The sequence below is a fragment of the Zea mays genome, unplaced genomic scaffold (genome assembly GCF_902167145.1).
Source record: "Zea mays cultivar B73 unplaced genomic scaffold, Zm-B73-REFERENCE-NAM-5.0 scaffold_580, whole genome shotgun sequence".
NCBI lineage: Eukaryota > Viridiplantae > Streptophyta > Magnoliopsida > Poales > Poaceae > Zea > Zea mays.
Window position 1 is genome coordinate 18,698 of NW_023367235.1, and position 24,049 is coordinate 42,746.

A 24,049-nucleotide genomic window follows, 5' to 3' on the forward strand; every position below is an offset into this window, starting at 1 on the left:
TCCGTCAAGAGTAAAGCGAATCGTTCTAGGAATGCTACTCCTTCCTTTTCTCGGTCGTATTATCGTTCTGGGAAACGCAGAGTTGTTGTTGATGGCATTGGCTATTTGCAGTAGAAATGGGGGAAGCAAGCAGTTCTTGGATTGGCCTAACCCCCAGAGGGCTTTCCTTCAAACTTCACTAGACGACTCCCCATATTCTACTGTGCAGTCAACTCGTTTCATTTTCTTTCATTTCACCCCATCTAAGTAAGGGCTTATTTTCCCTCTGAAAAACAAACAAGAAAAACCATCAAAAACGATGAAAAAAGACAGAAAAACGAGACATATTTGCACCTTTTCCGCACTGAGGAAAATCGTAGAACAATCTCCCTTTTCTTTGTCCGGTTAAAAAAGAAAGATAGGATAAGATAGGAATATAGGTACTATGAGTATGAGACGGACAGTATGAGTGAGTGGAAGGATGGAGGTCCTACCACGAACGGAAGTAAGAACCAAGGAAAGAGAGTGCGGGGCCTTCCGTTCCTACTGTACAATCTAAAGATCCGTCCTGTTGCGATGCGAGGAATAACATAAATATCAGTTCAATCACAAACACCGAGCTGCCACATACTTCTCTTGTTTATCGACCGGAGGGGAGGTTACCTACTATAGCGAGAGCGAGCGGCAGAAGCAGAAGAGAAGCAGATCCTTATACGATTCTAGAAACTGGCACTGGTACCTCCTCCTCCAAGAGGAACTTGGTAATCTAGGGCGGGCCGCATAACTAGTAAAGTGCATTTGCCTATACCACAGGACAGGGGTAGAAACTGAAGTAGAAGAGTGCAGAGTGCCAACCAGTTCACCACTTTGGTTTAGAATTTAGGTTTCCCAGAAGAGAAGGATTTCTATTTGATGGACCTGTAAAAAGTGTCCTTGCCATGATAAGACGCAGGAAACGACCCACCTACCGCTAGGAATGACTCTCCCCCCATGCATGCCCATGGGACTCTCTTTAGCTGCCTGTTTCAAAATCCGATTAAGTGGTTCTAAGGAATGGATTGCGAAGGAAAATAAATATCGATATCGGGGACGAGGGCTCTGCTCACCACTGTGATTGGGCTTCAATTTCCTCTTTTTACTCAAATATATCCATAGCTTCATTCCTTCCTTGCAAGGTTCTTTTTCAACACAGGATTTCGTCTTGCTTTCCGTTTCTATCCCCTCGGAATACTGCTTAGATCAGGCTGTAGGTACCGGGCTCACTCACTCAACCAGGGAAGACCACATTGCTTAAAACTAAAGAGAAGGACGTGATGTCTTTCGGAAGCGCCGGCCACCATGAACACGATATTGGCTCCGCACTAGATTTCTCAATAGCTACATAGTTCAAAAGTAGACAGTATGGATCTTCTTGTTCGGTCCTAGAGAAAAGGTCCTTTCGAAAGAAAAGAGGAAGGTCCAATGGCTCAAATTCTATGACCCAGATCCTGAGGCGGAGAATTCTTTAGAGGCTCCAAACTTGAGAAGTGGAACCGCTACCTAACCCAGCTCAGGTTTCTGAAGTGCCTGCAGCATAAATCAGTGAACAGGTTGGATGTGCAATCTAGCCGATTGCCTATTGCTTTCCATCAAGCAACTAATTGAAATAGAAGGCAAGAGCTCCAGTTCCAGTTCCTGTTGGGCAAGGGGGATAGTACAATCTACGGGACAAGCCCGGTTTATTTAGACCTATTTCTCTGAACTGAACCGACAGAAATTTGATACTGCTTGCTACCGCCTAACAAGAACATATAACTTTCCGATGGAAACTAGACCAACGCTTGGATCAAGAGAAGTGCCAGCTGGGTCTCAGGTATCCAGCGCCGGTTGTTAGGGAGATTAGTCGGCAGGCTTATCAGATTGTGTGTGCATCTATCCTTTCCTAAAGCTTCCCTCTACCCCTGAAACTCGAATCCCTCTTTGGCATAGGAATAGGAGCTGGTCAGTAGTAAGCATTTCTGGTTCCTTGTCTCTTTTGTGTGAGTGTTAGTCTATTTCCATTTCCCATCCATTCACCCGGAAGGGAACAGAACCGCTTTTCATTCACCACTGCTTTCCTACCAACAAGAGAAGAGAAGATATTCTCTGGCACTATCGCATCACGCGTTGCTGAAGATGAAGAGCAGACAAGAGATATTTTCTTCACTACCGAACCGATTCGCAGTTGACTTCCTTCGGCCCTTGATCTCGTTCCAAGAGATTTGATTCCTGTAAGGGTGCCGGTACTTATTCCCGGCAGGCGGAAGGATCCCTTTTGAGTGCCAGTGCTGCTCACTATGGGCCAAAACCAGCCTTTTTCTTTCGTCAGCAAACACCATCTGAGTTCATGGTAGGTGATATCGAAACGCTTCCCTATCAAATAGGTAAGGAACTAGGGACCAGAGTAAGGGATCTATTGATCAAGGTCATGTCACCTCACCGTTGACAATCTGTGTCCAAACCGGATGGAATAGAGGACATATCCAGAACAGGAAGGATCTCCTATTACTAGGGACTAGGGAAAAAGAGAAAGAGAAAGACAAGTCTATTTGCTTGGATGCCGGTTATAGGACTAGTAAAGTCAAGGATGGAAACTATAACGTATCCATTTCTGATTGTGGTTGGATCCCTGGGTGGTGCTGGTAAAGAATACTCATATCGCTCTAAGACATACCATGTTTATAGCTATCTTAGGCGCTAGTCTAGTATAGTAAATGCGGCGGTAATGATGATTTCTACTCAGCTCTGGCAAGAGTTTCTATTTCGAAGGGAATAGGTCTAGAGTAACTAGAATACCAGGCCAACTCTTTGAACAGAACGGAAAGAGAGTCCACTTCTGCATGGATCCTTCATTTCCGGAACAAGGAAGCTGGGCGTAGACCCGTTACTTCTTACTTTACTACGGTGGAGGGGATGCCATGATTCCAATGCGTATTGACTAGGTCGTAAGAGAACTACTTGAGCTCTAATACTTTGATCCTCCTATAGGACTCGAAACCAGTCTACGCCCTTGCCCTGTAGGAAACTAGACTCGCTAGTAAAGAGGAGGCGGATGCTTCGCTTTAGGCTTGGCTTGAGCTTCCGTTTATTGGAAAAGTGCCGTAGCTCTAGTTGGGAAACATTTCCATTCCTGTCTTCAACTGAACCCTGGCCAGTTCCCTGAGCAGATCCATTAGCATAGCAACAAAGGGTTGTTTTCTATCACGACAGATTCGCCTATTCCTCGCATCACAACAAGACAGACGTATCTCTTGCCAGGTCCTTTTCTGGATCTCATTCCAGGCCAGTTGGGAAGAGGATTCGCCAGACCTTGGTTTGGTTTTATGTAAAATTGGAATCGTGGCCATAATCAGGTATGGCACATTATGAAGTAACTGGAATGGGAATGGGGTCTTACTTCGAATTGGACACGGACGCACTATTGGATTTCCTTTTCTGAAGGCTAGGGCTATATCCATTAGTATCAAATGCCTTAATTGCTTTATTTTCTTTCTTTGGTTTAGGCGTTCCATTGCCTCAATCTTCACCATTGGTACAAGATCCCCTCAAGAACTGCTCTTTTCAGAACGTTCAATCTGAGTAGAGGCTGAGCCACACATCATCTCACCCATTGGGGACTTTTACTTCCTCTTCAGGCCTTGTAGTGATTTATGTGAAAAAGTGGAAATTCAATTTCCATTAGCCACCACTACTATCATGGGTACAGTCTGTGTAATCTTGCATTGTTCCTAGCTATGCTTTGTATCTTCGAATACACTTGACTAGAGCTTGCTTGTGGATCGAATATTTCAAAGAACGAATACTTCCGCATATGCCGACGGCGAAAGCAATCTCCTAGTGTCTAGTGTTCGTGGTCTCGACCTATTTTCCATTGGTAGAAGCCTGCCGTTTCTATCAAAGCTTTTCCAACAAAGAAGAAGCCCCATATTGCAGCTGAAAGAACTTACCCACCCGGCACCTAATGATACACGTACGTAGGTTATGCCTCTAATAGTATTTCCAACCACCAGGTCCGCTTGAGATTAATAAGATTTGGGCAGATGGGGGGGCTTTAAAAGCTTAGAAGCTGATCCCATCCCACACTTAGAATGAATAGTGCACTCTCCTCTCGTGGCTGTTGCCGATCGCTTGATTGAGAAGCAGCCCTCGACTCGGTCTACAACTCTAAGATCTCAGGATTGGCACTCTTGAGGGCGGACACCGGCCTAAACTCCTTCTGTTGAACCCCTGGAGAGGAGGGACCTCAGGAACATAAACATAAAACAGTGGCTTTCGGAAGCAAAGGTTGACCTCTTCGCGGCATTACTCTTTGGCACTATACTCGTATCCGTGTCCTGGTAGAAGATAGATCTCAGTCATGGCTAGAGGAATGTGATCCGTTGTGGAAAGGCAATATATTTTTGATTTCAAGCACAGGCGCAAGTATGCCACTTAGGGGGAGTAAGCACAGCTCGTCGTAGGATAGCAATCCACATAAAAGAGAGAAGTAGTTTAAGTTGATGCCAGTGTGGGTAAACGAACTCTTTAGCCGGATCTGGAGATGGCGACTAGCGCATAAGCCTGCTGACTAAACGAGCTGTTCTGGACTGGATACGAGACTGACTCCCCAGAGACCGGGGATCACTGAACCCTATTATTCCAAGCATGGGCTTTAGCGGAGAAAGGTGCTGCTCTAATGGCGAACCAAACAGCTTCAAAGCTCCGAGGGAAGAAAGATTTGACCCCCATTGAAACCTGTCTTTGAAAGGTGATACGAGCACAGAAATGTAGATAGCCCTCTAGTCCGGATGGATGGCAGTCTCTATCTAGTACGAGATTCCACTGGTTCACATCATTCACTAATCGAAAACTTACGTTCAGATTACGTTCTGCATGAATGCTTGCTCAAACCTCTAAGTGCTCGTACCTGGCCCAGACCTAACAAGTGCCACAGTTCTTAAGTATAGCGGATCTCATATCGGGCAGTCAAGCATTTCTCTAGTCTGGTTCAGAAGCCGCACCGTTGGCCAATACCTCTAGCAAAGATCGAGTGAGTTCGTTCTCACCTTTTTGATGGGAACTCCTTGCTTGAGTTCCGTCGACACCAAAAAGTATTGAATAGCGCTGACACTCCTTCCTATATTCCTCTCTGGCAAGTCCACGGCATCAATCAATACGAGTGAGAAGTGAAAACCTCGCTCACAAGCACGGGTGTCGAACTCTAGTCTAGATCAGTGCCAGTGCGGCACTACGAGTCAAGGTGCCGGATGATTGATCGAGGGAAGAAACCCCGTATTTTTGCCCTACCTCTGGAAACCCGAATCCAGTTTTCGAAAAGAAAGAAAGTTTTGCCGTGATTTTTGCTTAGGAAGTGAGTAGACGTATAATGTACCGGCATCTTCCACTGCTACGTATCCTCAACCCAGAGGGAGGTCTAATTATTCCTCCCTCTGGGATCAAATAAATGTCTTCCAACCCCCACATGGAATAGGGCTCTGAGACGCACCACAGAGCACGTAGCAGCGACTTTGAAGGTTTCGAGTCCGATACCATACCCTAAAAAGAATAAGAAGAGCCTTTCTGCTTCAATCGGCAGGGCTTCAGGAGTGGACTTGAGACGAAAACCTCGGTCAAATGCGCCATAGTTGAGATAGAATGGCATTTACCCGTGTTCAAGAAAATGGAAGTTTATTTAGAGGGTTGTCGCTTTGATCGATAGTGCTAGGCTGCTTAAGACTAAGACCGGCGTATTTCATAAGATTTCCTAAAGTTGGTTTATAGGGTCTGGGCCTAAAGAAGCATGGATGCCTGGAATTGCTATTTCCAATCTCAAGTCATATTTGCATTTGCGCTGAAGATTTGCGTAGGAAAGGTGGCCAGTCTCCTCCGACTCAAAAGCCCAAAGGAACTTATTTTCCATGCCCGGTATCGAGAACCTTCTCTGCCTTTTCCATGCCCGGTATCGAGAACCCTCTCTCCCTACGACCTTCTTTCAGGGATGCGTCTTCCTTGAATTGAATTGAACGGCACTTCGGAACTTGTGAAATACTTTCTTATCGCCAGGGCTCAGTTTATTCGAGTATTTGTGTTGGTCCGCACTCCTATCTCCTATCTACAGCTACCGCTATCAATTCCTATTCCCAGTTTGTTTCCTCTATCCCTTCCTAAAGTGGCAGAAGCATTCGAGTAAGAGATCGGCATCACACTAGTGAAAGTCAAGTAACGGAAAAGCATCTCCTAAATAAAAAGAAATCAATTAGACTAGTTTTCGAAACGATGCTCCCACAAAAGGCAAGCTTGTCCAATACGGGTTACCTTGGCCAAAGATAGGAAAATAGATGCATCTTTTCGGAAAGGAGATACGAACCTTCTCCTCTTGTACAACAAACAGGCCTCCCCAAAAGGCAGAAGCATCTCCGCTTGGTTATAGGCTGCCTTCAAGGAAATACGTGATACCCGTTCCCTTGGCTAGACTAGAGCCGCTAAAGATCCATTTGATGGGTTGCCTCTGAGGAGCTGTGCCGTCCGTTGACACCTTCCTCAAGTGTCTGAATCAAGTAATGGGTTTGTTTTTTCTCGTACCTGCATGGTTTCCTACTTATTGGCTTGAAGCCGACCCATAGCTTTGTTGTGGTGAGGATGACTCTATTCCTCTATTTCTGATTTCGATTTGATTCACGACTGATCCACAGTTCGATGTCTTTAGCCAGGGCAGATCTCCCAATCCGGAACGGAAGTCCGTATTCACTTGTGAGAATATGATCTTCCACACTGGCATCCACAGCTACTACTCGTCCTTACTACTCCTCGGAAATTGCAATTCATTCACATCTGCTACCAATACCAAGAAATACCAATACGGACTTCTTGTTCCAATCGAAACGAGCAAACCTGGGGAAGATAGCAAGATTAGCAGAACGGGAACCCCCCACGGGGAAGGGCTCTGAGACGCACCACAGAGCCCGTAGCAGCGACTTTGAAGGTTTATCGCCCATCGGCCCAGAAATCCATAGAAAGACGATTGAGATTAGTGAATGGCATCGATCTGAAGTTCATAGAATCTCTAGCGTCTCTTTGTTCGTAACAAATGAGTAACTTAACTACTAATGTGACGAATAGTGCCAGGCGTAGTGTATCACTGGAATTCGATCAGTCTGTTGGAAAGGGATCACTCTCTGATTCTGCTTCAAGTCCTGTGCGTGCCTGTTTCGAAGAATGCTATTCGCTCTAGTGGAAAAAGTAGCGATTTATGGCCATGATCCCGACCCGAACCCTCAAATGATGACGAACGGCTGACTTCACGTAGAACCCGTTATGCCAATCTGGATTCCACATCTGCTACAAGAAAATCGTCTTGAAAGATTGCAAATCAAGCATTCGTCCTTAGCGCAGTTCCTGAAAGATATCGTGCCAACAGAAAGATCTCGTTCCCGTAGATTCCGTTCGTTCCAGCAATCGTGCCGGAACTCACTGATCCATTCAAAGGATTTCTTTACCACTGCTCCCGATGGCCAAAGGACCGATATCTTCTTCTCACGCCTAGCAAAGATCGAGTTCTGTTCTCACTTCACTTAATGAGCCTATTTATCTGTTTTTATACCATAGATTAGATTCTCAGGGAGAAGTGGCGCACTTTCTCGAGCTATCTAAGCATCCAGGGAAGTGATTCCACAAGCTAGAGAGATTCTCCTCTTTTCTTTTTCAGAGTTGAGCTGGCGGATCAATGTTTGTCAAATCATTCTCTGTTGAGTTGAGTCCTCGCCGAAGGTGCCGTGCCGTATAGTACTTCCCCAGGTGCGCTATAGTACTTCTCCGGTTATAGGTGATAGGTGCATGGCTTCCGCTCATAAAGAATGAGTGAGACCGGCGCTCAATCAATCAGCCACCAGTAGAGGATAAAGGAAAAAGGGGTTCATCAATGAGAGGCGCATGAGATTCTGTATTGGCCAACTCTTTCTAACTATCACTAGGCCGGATACTCCGATTCTCTGTGGACGATTTCCTTCTCTCTCGTTCAATGCCCTTTGGTCTCGAGGATCACCATTTGGTGGGGTTGGGGTCACACCCGAAGTCGTATTGGAGAATTGAGCGGAACTACTTCCATGTGCACTCTTTTCTCGGGTCAGGAAGCCCTGTTTTTGAAGTGAAGCAGGAAGACCTCTTCGTCATCATTATTGGGGTATGGGCCCTAAATCATTGGAAAAGACGGTTTTCTTTAGGGAATTGACACGATATCGCCTCCTTCTGTACTAATCAATCAAGGGAATGGATGAGTTCACTTAAGAAGCAGGCCTGGCCAACAGAGAAGTCAGCTCAGGTTTCATCTCATCTAAGCAGCAGCCAAGCGATGATTCTGGAATCGTGCCATGCTTGACAGTTGGACTTCTCGCCATACATAGAAATGAACTGCTGATGAGCTAGCTATCCCCGATATGATCTGGTACTAGACTTCACACATGTTGCCATCGTATAATCGGAGAATCAACGCGGAAAGAAAAAAAGATGATTTTCGATACTAGGATGACTACTCCCGAGGCCTGTTTTAACTAAAGAATTTACAGGTGGCCCGGTCGGTAAACTATTCCCGAGAGAGGAGAAGCAGAAACATCAATCTGTATTTTCGTATCATATTCCAGCAGCTCCAATGCCTTAGAGCGGGATCTTATCTTCCTAGAAAGAAATGAGTGTTGCACACGGATAGCCAGCTACTCCTTATGAATGGGATGCATGCATATTTCAATTCATGAACTGAAGCTCGTAGAAATCCTTCCTATCCGCCTAGTTACCTATCCGGGCTTGTTTCGTAGAAATCCTACCTTGCTTTTGTTTTGAGAAAGACTATTTTTGAGTTTCTTCGGTGCAAAAGTAGGCAAGTCCGTTTCATATAGCTGCAAAAGTTAGCAAGTCCTTTTTCCCTAAGGAAACTCGATTTCCAATGAAAAAAGTGCGGATCACTGGGTCAAAAGTAGTGTTTTTCTAGTTTACCTCATAAATGCATGTTTTGAGAGCAATATTTTTCGGTCAAGTCCTAATCACTTAGCTGTAAAAGTAGGCTTTTTTCATCTCCCGAAACCTCCCCAAAACTCCACACCAAGCCTTTAGATACGCAAATATGAGCTTGCCTTGGCTTTATTGCCCTTATCGGATGGAAGTTACAGATGAGAAATGACGTATCTTACGTATCGAATCTCAAGTAACGGATGAGAATTGACGTATTCAAAGTGGAAAGAACGAATATCGATTCTCGTGGATGAACGGAGGAAATGGGAACTTGGTCTTTGCACTCTTCTTTCGGGGGGGTTATCCCATGACATGATAAAGACCAATCCAAAACTTCTTCGTTTCGTTGGTAGAACCAACGCCGACTCTTCTCTAAAATAATAGAGAGATCTTTTGATAGTATCACTTCTATCAATGCAATGAAAGAACTATCCCTTCCTATTTGTTTGTCCTAATGAGACAAAGAAGAGCCTCCTTCTTTACCACTTTAGGGGATGGGGGTGAAGGGGGGTTTACATACAACCGGGGCAAAGTGGTTTATGATTGAATCTCAGAGGCATTCTTATCATTTGGTAGATCCAAGTCCATGGCCTATTTCGGGTTCACTCGGAGCTTTGGCAACCACCGTAGGAGGTGTGATGTACATGCACTCATTTCAAGGGGGTGCAACACTTCTCAGTTTGGGCCTAATATTTCTCCTTTATACCATGTTCGTATGGTGGCGGGATGTTCTACGTGAATCCACGTTGGAAGGGCATCATACAAAAGCTGTACAATTAGGACCTCGATATGGTTCTATTCTCTTCATAGTCTCGGAGGTTATGTTCCTTTTTGCTTTTTTTTGGGCTTCTTCTCATTCTTCTTTGGCACCTACGGTAGAGATCGGAGGTATTTGGCCCCCAAAAGGGATTGGGGTTTTAGATCCTTGGGAAATCCCTCTTCTTAATACCCCTATTCTCCCTTCATCCGGAGCTGCCGTAACTTGGGCTCATCATGCTATACTCGCGGGGAAGGAAAAACGAGCAGTTTACGCTTTAGTAGCAACCGTTTTACTGGCTCTAGTATCCACTGGCTTTCAAGGAATGGAATATTACCAAGCACCCTCCACTATTTCGGATAGTATTTATGGTTCTACCTTTTTCTTAGCAACTGGCTTTCATGGTTTTCATGTGATTATAGGTACTCTTTTCTTGATCGTATGTGGTATTCGCCAATATCTTGGTCATCTGACCAAGAAGCATCACGTTGGCTTTGAAGCAGCTGCATGGTACTGGCATTTTGTAGACGTGGTTCGGTTATTCCCATTTGTCTCTATTTATTGGTGGGGAGGTATATGAAAGAAGGGAACGAATAAGTGGATTGAGGAATAAAAGCTCGAAGACAAAGAGAACTTTAAGAGAATGGAATCCTATTTAATATTAGCAATTCACATATAATCTTAAATAACGATCATCCTCCTCTGTGTGCAAAACGAAGCTGCCGTAGGTAGTTGTATTATTATGGAATTGTGTTTTGATTCCTAGTTTATAAACGTTGTAAGGTAACGTTTCTCGTTGGTAGTAGTTGTTGTTGGTTATAAACGTTAGTTGTTGTGAAGCATATGAGAATATGCCTGGTTTTGGGTAATATCTTAAGAGGTGCAACGTTCTCCGTGGGTGTTGGTACGAGTGTGGTTTTTCACAGGTCCGGAGACAAGAAAAGAGCCGAATTAGTGTAGGAATGGAGATTTCTACTTTCCGTAGTTGGGTTCGAACCTGAAGATGGTTTTGTGGTGTCTGCTTCGTCTCTAGATTATGCTTCGTCTCCAGAATCCCTACCCTAAAGAGTGAAATTGCGTAGCTTAAGGTAGGTGTTTCCCCAATCCGCGCAAAATAAACGTAAGGGCTGTCTATTGGTAATAGAATTGAAAGGGTAGAAGGTATCAACCCCTCGGCATTGTTGGAGAAGTTTAAGTGGGAGTAAGCATTGCCCCCTTACTTGTTCGTTGTCTATCTGTTCTACTAACCTAACCTGATGTCTACCTGTAGAAATCTATACTCGTTTGAACTACTCGATTGCTATTTTTTTGTCTTTCCTTTACTAATACTAACTACTAATAACGTGCGTGGAATAACGAGTTTTATTTTTTGGTCTGCTGATTGAAAGAGGAGTGTTAAAGCAATTCGCTTACGAAATCACAGTCCAAAGCAAAGCAACTACTTACTGGTTTAGCTCGTGTTTTCCTTTTTGAAGTAGTTTGGCAGACGCATCGATTGTTCGTGGCTGGTCACACGGCTCCGGTGCATCGGGCCACTCTCAATTGTGTGGTTCCGAAAAAACTAGGGCTCTTCTCGTATGAGCAGGCTTATCAACCACTCAGAATAGGGAGCTTCCAGCGGGAAGTCCAGCTTTGGGACGTTGCCCCTCCCTCGGATGAAAATAGATCTCGTGGAGACGGGCTTGACAAAAGTCAGTTAGCAAGCGGGTGTTCCATAAAAAAAAAATAAACTAGGATTCTCGGATGATTCAAGCTTTTTCAAGAGTGAGTAAGTCTCCCTACTCATCGGAAAATTAACACTCTGAGGCGCTTATTCCTATTCCCACTTGAAAATCTACAGCCCAGTGCTCCGCCGTAACTTTAGTTAGGTCAAGCCTGCTTTCCGCACACTCTGTCATGTCCTCACTTCAACCCCCATTCTTTAGGCACCGTAATTTCGCTGCTTCTTTCTTCTTCCAACCAGACAAAACGTATGGATCGCTTCCTGCTTCCTTTCTTTGGAGAGAATGGGCTACGGCACCTACAAGAGCATATGCTCGGGCATCCATCCAATTATGGAATATTCAGGCCAGCAGTAAACGAATGAAGACAATGTCAAATGTCAGTGGTCATCATCCCTATAAGAAATATGGGGAAGCTTTGTACGCAATCCAAGCAAGTCAAGCAGGGACACTGAATCGGTAAAGAAACCAGCCTAAAGAGTATGTATTCACACTGGTACAGAACATAGATCAGATCGTAAGGGATAGAGGGATGCAATAATAAAGAAAGATCTTGATTTTATCTTTCCTTCCTTCCTGCTTAGGAAAGTTCGAGTTGCCGGGCCTCAGAGCCAATTCCTTAAGGAAAATCTGGTTTCTTACTTTATTTGTTGGGGACCCATATTTCAATATGTTCAATTAACCTCACACCGGACTTTGTCACTTTGAAGCTCTAAGGTATCTCGTACAAATACGCAGGAGTCAGGACTCATCTAACTACTCTTTCAACTATCCCTACTCTTACTTAAACTGTCCCCCTAAGAAGTCATCAAATGGTAACACGATGCCGGGTGTGGCAGGGATCGAAAAAAAAAGCATTAGCTCATTCGCAGAGAGAGAATGAGAGAAGGTGGATAATGGTTAGGGATGTAAGTACTAGAGTTTGGTAGGTTTGAATTGTGTGGCCAGGGGTATTGGTTACGATTCCAGTGGTCTTCAGGCGAGTTGACAAAACTACCCCTATGCGAAAAGAATGAAGCTGATGTGGTTGTTCCAATTTATGAAATTGACTTGCTCTTCTCTCGATTGAACCATTGCAACCAAGGATTGAAAAAAACTTCTATTTACTCGAGTTTCCATGTGATAGATTTTTCCTACGGAAACGTTTCCTTTTTTGTTAGAAACCCAGCTCTTTCCTTTCCCTTCCTGACCATGAAACAGGCTAGCGCCTTTTATGAACTCTTATCCAAAATCTCTCATCAATCAAAGTCTGTTCCTTCTACTGCACCTCAAGCACCTCCGGTTCAGGTCTTTTATGATTGTGACCAATTTCCTGGCCCGTTGGAAGGCCAAAGCAGCCCAAGTGATTGATCTCTCCCCAGAAAAGGAACAAGTTCGGATAATGATGAATAACATGAGTAGGCAATACCATGACTATTTCTATTTCCAAGCGATGACCACGCTCTTTGATTGAAGCAGCCACTCGTATTGAAGATGCTATCTACAATGGGATGGGACTCATGGATCACAGGTCAAAGAGGCAGATCCAAAAGGAAAGAAGATAGCCCTGGGGGGAACAAGCAAGAACAGTGAAGTGAATATCTTGTCTGACGGAAAACCAAAGACACTCAGGACTTTCACTCCGTTCGGCATAACTCTCAGCCGCGCCTTGGAAAATAAGCTTAAGAAGCATGCTGTACTTCCTCCTGCCAATATAAACATGATCGAGCCAACATTGTCGAGTTGGTAGTCTCTGACTCCCTCCTTATTACGCCAGCCGGAGAAAAGGGAGAAACCGATGGTAGAGACATGACTGGAATCCAGGAGACTGACGAGATTGAGCCCCCCTATCGTAAGAATAGAACGCGAAGCCAGGTTGATTGATGCCGATGTAGTGCATATTCTCGTAGGAGATGATAGTTTCATCACGAGCGAGAATCTCCCACCATCTGCTAGATCTTGTTCTTGGTTCTGTTGGCTACTCTCTGGTGGGGCCCACCCTATGTTGTCCCAGTGTGTAAACTTGCCTATGATGGGGTATTGATGCAATAATACATGAGGGCCGATGTAATTGCATCATACTCAAGAGGATGAGGAGGTCATCTAAACCCTAATACCTAAGTAGGATAAGACAATCTCTTTTATCCCTAAGCAATTTTATTGATAGAATATAGCCTGGTAAGCACTAACCTTGTCAGCAAGCTGAATAACCTATCCCTAATAAGCTAGCCCTAGTGAGTTCTTGAAAGTAAGGCAGTAGTCTCTAAGGACGAGCTTTGACCAGTAGTGAAAGTGAAAAGCGAATAAGAATTGATTTCTTAACTTATCTTTTTTCAAGTAAGAGTCTACTCTACTCTACATAGTAGGCTAGAACTAGGGCTCTACGGCTGGCGTCCACTTGCAAAGGACCAATTCGACTCTGAGTTGTCGTAAAGAAAATCCTTTGGCACTTTCATGCGTGATGGGTTGAAGCCACTCCATATAAAAGCGTTGTCAAGTAGGCAAGGTGTGGAAAGTAAGCTGCTTCTTCTATCAAAGAGATAAATAGGGCATTCCTTCCATGCCTATTCTTCAATGGAAGGTGCTCCATCCTCCTTAGATGTCACCAGCCCTGCCTGGGCGAGGGAGGGAAGAGATGGCTAGTAGGGATTTAAGAGCAGTAAGGCGAGCTATCGTTGTAAAGAAGAAAGTGTCTTTCAAAACTTTTTCTTCCAAAAGAAAAGTACTACTTTCGTTTTGGTGATTGAATGAGGAAATAGGGAAATGAACTCTTTAGTTTAATGAGCGTGCTCGAACCGACTAAATAGAAAAACCATGTTTACGAAAAATAGTAATTTTATCTGGCTCTTTTTCCTGTACTAACTCGAATAAGCGGTGGATCACTATGCTTTGGCCGTTTTTTTTTCAACAAAAGCAGTGCGAATCTATGAGTGAAAGCTCGAAGAAAGGGCACAGGGTCTCTAGTCTGGAAAGCGAATCAGCCCTTATGGGGATGCACGCTACGGAATAAATCCCGTTTGCCTTTCTGAAGATATATTTCTTACTTCTAGAGTGAAAAGTTTTTCACTACTTTATCTTTATCTTTATCACATGTTGTAATGTATTGTAAAGCATCTTGGAAAGCCCTTGATATGCTTTCTTCCTACTTGCCCGCATCAGAGCAAGCAGAGGTGGAAACAGCAAAGTCAAAGGTCAGATATAGCCTTCCCGCGCGGGATCGCCCTAACTAGTCATAATGGTATGCTGGGTATCGATGTCTTACTTAAGCTGGTGGAACGTAGTGAAGGAGAGCTTCCTTTCTCTCTCTCTATGAAGCTATAGATCATCTATCGGAGAAATAGGTCTTGCTGCCTCCTTTCCTTCTCCAGCTTCGGTCTCGCTCACGGATCTCAAGAGACTAAGAATCACGAATGTGCTTAGGTCCCTCCTCACACTCTTCGTAGTACCTCCAGTCTCCTCCACTAAATCATTCTCTTCAGCAGTATCAGGTGCCAAGGAATCCTTGTATTCGGTAAAAAAGCTATGCTAAGAATCAGCATATCCCTTGCGCAAGCAAGAGCGATTTATTAAATAAATCAAGGATTCTTGTTAAATATAAGAAATCAAAGTATTACACGCCAATATCCCTTTTAATCTATAATCAGGGGATTCATTCTTACTATAAGTGTTATGAGATCAAGTAGGCATGAGATAGAGGGTTTTGGTTGTAGCAGAAGCACCCTTCTTGGTTCTCCGTGCTAGAGTATCACTACGTTTGGCTTCATTTGTCAACCTTCTAATCCCTTGTCCTATAAGGGAAGGGATTATACCATGTGGCCTGCTATTCTATCTTAAGGGGAAACCACTCACTCTCTTGACTATCCTCCGTAAGGAGATTTGTATGAATGAAGCATCAACCAATGTTAATAGCCAGTTGTTGGATCAGAATAAACTACCCCAGTTCAGTCTTCTTTCCTCGTTCGGAATAGAGATCCAATACCTGCTTTCATAGAGCGGCAATAGCGAAGTACTCTTAAGATAAGAAGCATCTCGATGCGATGCCAAAACTCCTCTACATGCGCGCGGTATGAAGATCGAAGTAGCTCCTAGTCTAATGGAAGCCCGAGATCTTGATCCTAACCTACTCGTCTATGGTCCGGTAGACTTGTTGGCCACTTTGTGAGGTGCTACCTTTGATGCCAAGGATTATCGACGATCTGCTCATACTCATGGTATAGCTGCTGATGCTAAGTCTATCTATGTAGTGGATGTAAAGAAGCAAGTCGCACAACACTTCTCTAGTCTATCTAATGCTGGTGCAGCTTATGGATCGGCAGAGCACTATGCGACAAAAGTTCGGGCGAATCCGTGACACTAATGAAGTCATGGATAACCTGAACGTACAAATCTGCACCAGCGCGTAATTCCGAAATACATATCCTGATGCTGGTGATACATACGATCTCTCTGATGGCCCGAGGTGAGGGTTGTATATAGTTAGCCCTATATGTATCCTCTCAGGTATCTCCCTCCCCATACCTATACAGACATAGACTACCTAGAGTTAGAGTATTTGGGTATTGCTATCCCTACGCAATGTGTTGACTCGGTTTCCTTCCTGTGGTCATTGCTCTGGTAATCAAACATTAACATGACACTCTCTATCGTACTCTTTCTTCTCGGTATCCTAGGATTCGTCCTCAACCGAAAGTAGATAGATCATCCTCATGCTGATCTCAATTGAAATCATGCTGCTAGCTGTGACAGTACTAGTGATTGTAAGCTCATTCTCATTCGATGATATCGTAGGACAAACATCTAGTATCTACATCATCGCTATTGCAGGTGCAGAATAAGCTATAGGTATAGGTATTCTTGTAGCATATTACCGTCTACAAGGAGAAATTTAACTAAGCTAACATGTATCGTCCTTCGGGCCCTAGGGTCTATTCTGACTCTCCCTATGCTAGGTGCAATGGGTGCAGGACTCCTTGGACGTAAGGTAAGAAAAACTGGTGCACATATTATTACTTGTGTAGCTATGTGTACAACAGCTCTCCTATCTTACGTAGCATTCTATGAAGTGGGTCTATCAGGATCACCTGTATCAATTCGACTTGGTAGCTGAATCGATTCAGAATGGCACAGTTGACTGAGGATTCCTATTCGATAGCCTAACCGCTCATCGAAGACCTCGCTGTAGTAACTGTATAAGCACTAGTACACATCTTCTCGTTAAGCTATATGATATGGCAGGAGATACACACAACCAACGATTCTTCTCAGACCTCTCTATGTTAACATTCTTTATGCTTGTGCTCGTAGCTGGGGACAACTACCTAATTATGTTCCTAGGTTGAGAAGGTATCGGGGTAAGCTCATACCTACTAATCAACTTATGATATACACGACTCCAAGCTAACAAGTCTGCTATTAAGGGCGGCCCTTACTGTGAACCTAGTAGGTGACACATTCCTTAGCGTAGGATTCTTTGCTATGCTATTCCTATTCGGTAACCTAGACTATGCAACAGTATTAAGTATCGTATACTAATGAATATGCACTGACAATCACTGGACTACTATTCCTATTGGAACCATCCATTGCGATGTCTGCCTGATCGAACTCGCCCTCGGAGGAAAAACTCTCCTCTTTCCACTCAAGTATGTTGCACCGTATCTGGTGTGGTATCCTCTCTTTTGATATTTATGCTTACGAAAGCCCATATTGTAAATAAAGAGCACTTCTTCCTTATCCTTATCCTTATCCTTATCCTTAGTAGCTTGATTGCTGTTACACCTGTACTGCGGATCTTTACTATACTATGGCATTGGTCAATTGAAATCGTAAGAGGTTGAGAAGATCCTTTTCTCATCTGATGCTTTGTTGTTTGCTCCGAGACTCATAAGAGGTGAAAGAACACAATGTTACTACCGGATTTCAAGTGAGTGTACCGGTCTTGTCACTACAGATGGTAGTTGCCGAACCCATTGTTGAACACGCAGCCTTCTTACCGAGAAAAAACAAAATGCTAGTTCTAACGAACAGCGTTTGTCCCATCGACGAAGGCTAATGAGACTTGCCTTTCTTTGCCCTTGATTCTACTATAGATATAGATATAGATATAGATATAGATATAGATATAGATACGGTGCTGCAAATTCGCAAGCTGATCCTAATCCTAAGTATAAGTCAAAGTATAAGTCAAAGTAAAATCTTTGTCTCAAACCATCCCAGCAAGAGGATGCGCCTAGCGCTAGTTGCTCAATCCCTTGCTTGTTTGTTTTCATAAAAAGAATGGTTCTTTTATGCAATTATGAACGGGCAGGCCTCTTGTGGATTCCTCCAACTCCATGAATGAAGGGGGGAGTATGAGGAAGGCCGATTTTCTTTCTATATGAAGATGAAAAAAGGATCAGGGTCAAACATTTCTGACTTTTGTTGAGTATGACTGAATGAGGAAGAGCTCCTTATGTGGTATCACTTTACCACCATCTGAAATGCGCGAAACTCCGATTGGTGGAAGCCAGTCCATGAAGATTCTCCCTTCTCTTACGTGAAATTCCCCTCTTTCGGTAAGCATCCAGTATCTCAGCAAATGAACATTTCTCTAAGCTTATCCTGTAGCTTATACGTCGTTTGAAAGCTGCTCCAAGGATCCAACGAATAGCTAAGGTTTGTTGACGATCCCTGGCTACAATCCCAGGAACATCATAAATAGTACCTGCGACTCCTACTTTGACCACTTCGCATATTGGCTTTATATTATCTACGGCGTCAACCATAAGTTTGATTACATCGCGTTCAGTTCGAGCTAGGCGGTGAAAAGTTTTATAAACAATAGCACGAACTCTCGTTCTTTTACCATCGATCATGCGAAAGTTTACCAATTTCTTGATCAATTCTTTTTGCTCACCATCAAAGTCCCCCATATAGCTGAGAATTTCCGAGCAATTGGAAGCCGCTTTCGATGACGAGGCCGATAAATTGATATTACGCGATCGTTACTGTCCATCTTTTTCAGCTCTGCTCCCAAAAGAGAAAGGAGACTTAAAGATCAATATGTGGGCGTAGGTTTTTCCAACGAAACGAAAAAAAGAACATTCGAACAAATAGACTTGATTCCATGACAAAACAAAATGCTAGTTCTAACGAACAGCGTTTGTCCCATCGACTTTACTTTGGCCAATGATACTACTACTACTATATACTATATACTATATACTATATACTATATACTATATACTATATACTATACGCGTTTTCTGAGGAGCAACATGAGACTTGATTTTCCGTTGGTTTTTCTATTTTCTAACGAAAGTATTAATTAATATGCAGGATAATATAAATGGTTGGTTTTGTTCAATACTTAGGTATAGGTAGGGCTGACTACGCCACCTCAGCAGCTGGGACTGGAATTGCTTACAATGCATCTGGCCACTGACTGAATTCGAAGTAGGGCCAGTGTATAAAGACCGGCTTATCTCTCTTAAGACTTAGTCCACTTTCTACTAGAATCAGATTTTCTAGTTTGCAAGCAGGTGTGCCAGCTGTAACAAAAACTTACGGCTTAGGTGGATTTCTTTAGTCAGTCTATAACTCAGGCTTTTCTTTATAGGACTCCCACACAAGTAAGTAGCTAGCTAGCTGGTATTGCCAAAGCCAAAAACACTGCTGCATTCGAAAAGGCGAACCGCGCGGACCCGACTTCTTCCTTTTATGCTGAAACTAGCCGCCGGGGGAAAAGAGCCCGGAAGGGTAAAAAAAACAACTAGAAGCCATTGGGCTATTACTGCTACAGCGAGATATTGCCTGAAAGAGTTATCCCAAAAGAAGGTTCTTCTGAAACGAGTGCTCAAGCCAACAAGCAAACGTATACTTGATTTTCTTCTTTTCTTGCAGCATTCCTAAACTCAAAGCTCTATATTCTATTCTTACGCTTCCAATATTCTCTTCCAAAAGCAATAGGTTGTCGACAGAAGTCAATGAAGCAACGTTTGAAAGAAACAACACTTCTTTCTCAATTTCCACTTTAGATAGGAGAGTCTGGTCCTTATATGAAACTGGTATGCCAAGTGGAATTCTGAGTACGGTTGTATAGGACTGCTTTCAAGATAGCGAGCAAGACCTACTCTCCTGGAATGGGGCTAGTCAAAAGAAGACACCTTGATAAGGATTTGCTAACCTCTGACTCCCTTTCACTTCATATTGGAATATATGAAACTCTCAAAGATGTGCTTTCACTTTGATGACAAGATTCTCATCACGTACTTACTCTTACATAGCTCAATCAATCTGCTAGAAAGCTCTGCTCAGAATGAATTTATGGGGTATTAGCCACAGCAAGTATAAAATAAGTTTCTTTGGAAAGCAAGAACGAAGTAGGCGAGGAAAGGCATACATAGGTCAGAAAAGTATGCATGGTCGTCACGGCACGGGTAAGGATTCTCATTCCAGCATTCTTGGGTCTAGTTTTGTTTGGACTTGGGCTTAGATGTAGTGGGTTCTTGGGCCACAGCTTTACCTATCAAAACCTTCGAAGGAGCATTAGTCTTTGACACATCAATCAACCCGGCGTAGGAGCATGGGATTTGGACACATCAGCACCAAACCAGTTGTTGAAGTGGAGTATGAGCTTCTATCCAATCGAAAGAAGAAGCAAAGGCTTTTCGGTAAAGTATCCGTTTTTTAGTGGTCCTTGCATTCACTCCTCCAAGGAGGTGGTAATTCATCCATAGTACGTACGCCTATCTATGGAAAAGTTCTTTTGTTGCTTCAGCTGTCAACGCATTCTCAGCCCCTGCATAATGTTTTTATTAATAAGCTCTCTATCGGCCGAAAAGGTCTTCTTTAGACCAGCGGATGGATAAGGCTTAGTTTTGTGCTTTTCACCTTCCACCGGCTTCGAGGCAAAGATATCCGGGGCCCTATTCTTATATTCACGTTAATGAATGGATGGGTAGCACGGAAAAGTAAGTGCTAACAAGATGAAAGGATTGTCCAATACACATACATACCAGTTAGAAGAGGGAAGGGTGGCCTCAGCTGTCGGAGCCAAGCATCGGATGTACTTCCTCGATGAAAAGGCACTGGATAGCGATAGACGTACGATTTCAATCAATTCTCTAGGGGCCCTGGAGAATTGATTGAAACAAGTCAAGTATTGGCGTAGTCATATACATATATCGTCCTTGGCTCGTAGGCGTAATTCGTATTCGTATTTGTTATTAATTTCTTTACTACGTCGTAGGAATATCTCTAAATAGGAATCGTATGTACATGTTTCGTATTGTGATAAAGCACCTATGCCGCTAGAAATAGTAGCGCCTTAAAGAAGGCGTTATTTACAAGATGGAATAGTGCTACGTCATAAGCAGAAAGACCACAAGCCATAAATGGGTTACCTAGCCACATAATTACAGACAGGGACCCAACTCTTAGGCCAGTCCGAAGGGCATTGATGGAACAAACAAAGGTAGAAGATCTTGATTCTCTGCAATTCGGCTTCAACCCGATGGAGCTCTCTTCAAAACATATCTTTCGGCGTCAGTCTTTCCTGCCTTACCTTAACCCCGCTTTCACGTGGCGATTCGGTATGAGGTTTCTCTGATCTGTTTACGGTATTCTTGAAGCTTTCTTTCTTGGTCACCGGACAGAGTGAGAACTGCTCTGCTTGCTTTCTTTCCCTAGCACACACTTAGTAGATAGTAGGCACAACTCCGCTAAGAGCTCATCGAACTTTACTTGTAGAGTGAGACCTGTGCTCGATATGGTTCATTTCAGTGCTCTTTCTCTCGGTATGGTTCACCACATGCCTGTGATCTCTCTCAAGCTAGGTATCGGAGAAGTCCGTCATGGAATTGAAGTGGTAGAGTGGTAAGTGGGCGTACGGTCTATGTATTTCTTATCAGTGGCATTAGTTCCTTTTCATTCTCTAGATAGATGAACAAGCTTCTCTTTATATTATAGAATAGAAAGGATCAAAAGGGCTCTCTCATCTCCTATTTGTTTGAGCCATTCATTATAGTGGTGGTGCCGGGAAGGCAGCTTAGCACTCTAGTCCTTTTGAGTAAGGAATTGTAGCACGGGCAGGCAAGAGACAACCTAGCGAACTGAAACATCTTAGTATAGTATAGTATAGTAGAGAATTTGGCGTTGCCACATAAACATATAAGTAAGGTTGTGGACCAACTATCCGGCATAGAGGGAAAAAAAAGCAGTGTGCCTTCTACTCATCGCCCAATGGGTACTCGACCGACTTCAATTGGTTCACGATGTGGTTGAACTCGCTTATCGGCGAGGTACTTTAGGCCATTTTGAGGAGCCGACGCAGGGCAGGGCAGGAGATGAAGTTTGTTTGAACTAAAGGGCGAAAGCTATATATAAATATACCGAAATGAAAGAACTGCTGTTTTTAGCAATTGAAAGTTGGGGAAATCGCTCAGTTGGTTAGAGTGCTGGCTCTGGGAATCCACGGATCACGCCACACTCGGACAGTTCGCCCATTGCCAATATGCCAGATGATGGATTCCTTGGTTTTAGTTAGTCGCTGCTCTTTCTATGGCAGTGGTTGATCCTCTCGTCGTGGGTCGGTTTAGTCATTAGCTCGAGAGGACAGGGGAGAGATAGGAGACAATCTATGTAACCTTAGCCTACCCCAATAGTAAGTATCGGAAAAAGGACTCCTTCTCGAAAGAGATAGGCAGTCATCGCATTATCTACTTGATTATGATATTTATTTTTATCCAACGGATAATGCAAATCGCCTATAAATTAAAGTGAAAGTTCAGTACGAACTGGTAGAGCGAGAGCAGCTAGTTTAGAAGGAAAAGAAAAAGGGCGCCTACTCAGTGGTAAGTTAGGTCATTCCTTTCCGGCTATCAGAAAAGAGTATGATCGAGGGTCCCATAAGGCAAAGGGAAGGTGCTCCCCCGACCTACTACCCTCGGAAGATTCCTACGGTTGCAATGGTGAGTTGTGAACTTTGTAGAGCTTCGTTCTAGTTCCATCATTTTTCTGCATTCTTTCTAAAGTGCTAGTTTCCTCTATTTCTAATATCAGAGTAACACGGGAATTCTCTCTGGGAATCCGCTCCCCCTGCTTGCTTGTATTGGGCATTTGGCAGAGGCAGGTTCTCCATCATTAAGGAGGCTTCTCACTTTGGTATCGATATGCGTCTGAACTCCTCCACTCTTTCACTAGGGGTACACACAACTCTGGACTTGTGCAGCTAATAGATTACTTTCTCAAAACAGCCTATTTTGGAGGAAATGCCCATGGGAATACGGTTCTTGGGATACCACAGGGGAGTACCATCTCACCGGTCCTTATGAACAGCTTTCCCCACTGAATCATTAGATCACCGCTTATGTTCCCTAGTTGTCCAGGTGTGACCTAGTTTGCTTAGTAAGTATGGAAGGACAAAAGACGAGTACAGATGACTACTATTTCTCCGGCAGAAAGTCACTCATTCCTCTAAAGGTCCCAAAGATATGAGTAAAAAACTCTTCCAAATCAAAGATTGCCTATTCTTCGTAGTACGAGAATACTCTTACTTCTCATTGACACAGACGAGAAAGAAGTAAGTAGAATAAAGGAAGAATGTATAGTATAGTAAAGGAAAAGAAAAATCCATTATATATGCTATATCTCATTCACTGAGTAGTGCAATAAGCAACTATTCGTTGACACCAACTCACTTATACTTGAAGACAGGAAACATAGTAAAGTCAGCTAATCCATTGACACATTCTCTATTTCTAAGACAAGAAAAAGAGTAACTGAAGAATAGTACTCTTTCTATTGTTCATTTCCTATGAATCTTTCTTCATTCACTTCATTGAAAAGATATTGTGCATTTACCTAATTTCCTGTCATAGATAGTCTAGTGAAGCTAGCTTACTAATGCCAAGAACTACTACTCACCAAAACCTATCCTTACTAATACACGGCTATATGATATTCTTATTTATTATTCTATTTTCTATATTACTCATATTCTAGTTTCGTAAAGCTATACTTTAGAGAAGGAAAGAGAGATTCTTAGGACCACTTGCCCATAAGAATAAGACCGAACTTAACTACCTGTAACTGCCCCAACTGCCCATGTGTACTAACCCCCCGAAATCACTTTCCCTACTGCTACGTTGAAATGAAAATGCCCCGCCTCCAATCCGCTTAGTTAGACCAGACTCTCAGACATATGATTGTTGAGTTAGCCAAGTGAGGGGTTCGTTCAGCCCGTCAATAAAGCTATTCTCGGTATAGAAATAGATAAGAAGAGCTCCAATTAGGGGCAGGCGCAATAAGGAAGGATTGACGAGACCCACCGGAACTTCAACTTTCAGTCTTCTATACGTTACCTGCCTGGAAACATGTTGGGTCGTGTCTTAACATTCCGTTCTAAGAAAGATTCCACCTCTCCTCGACTACCGAGAACCAGCCTTCTTTCTCCAGCTAGAGGAGAGAGGTTTCTTTCATGTTATATTCAAAAATTGAATACCCTCATGTCTTTACTATACTATGTGTACAAATCCGGCACTTAAAGCGGTACTTCCCTCCCCAGGGAATGAATGCACGTCCATATAGAAACTCCCCTCCCTACGTGGGACCTATCTTCCTAATGCCTTGCTTCAAC

At 43.5% G+C, this 24,049-nt stretch overlaps 1 protein-coding gene across 1 annotated transcript; it reads left to right on the forward strand.

Moving 5' to 3' along the window:
- The first annotated feature begins 9,019 nt into the window (after nt 1-9,019).
- Nucleotides 9,020-22,243, forward strand: LOC118475697 (cytochrome c oxidase subunit 3-like). Its single transcript, XM_035963941.1, has one exon. It carries the CDS (start codon nt 9,471-9,473, stop codon nt 10,311-10,313), a length of 843 nt encoding a protein of 280 aa, XP_035819834.1. The 5' UTR covers nt 9,020-9,470; the 3' UTR covers nt 10,314-22,243.
- Nucleotides 22,244-24,049: the final 1,806 nt, after the last annotated feature.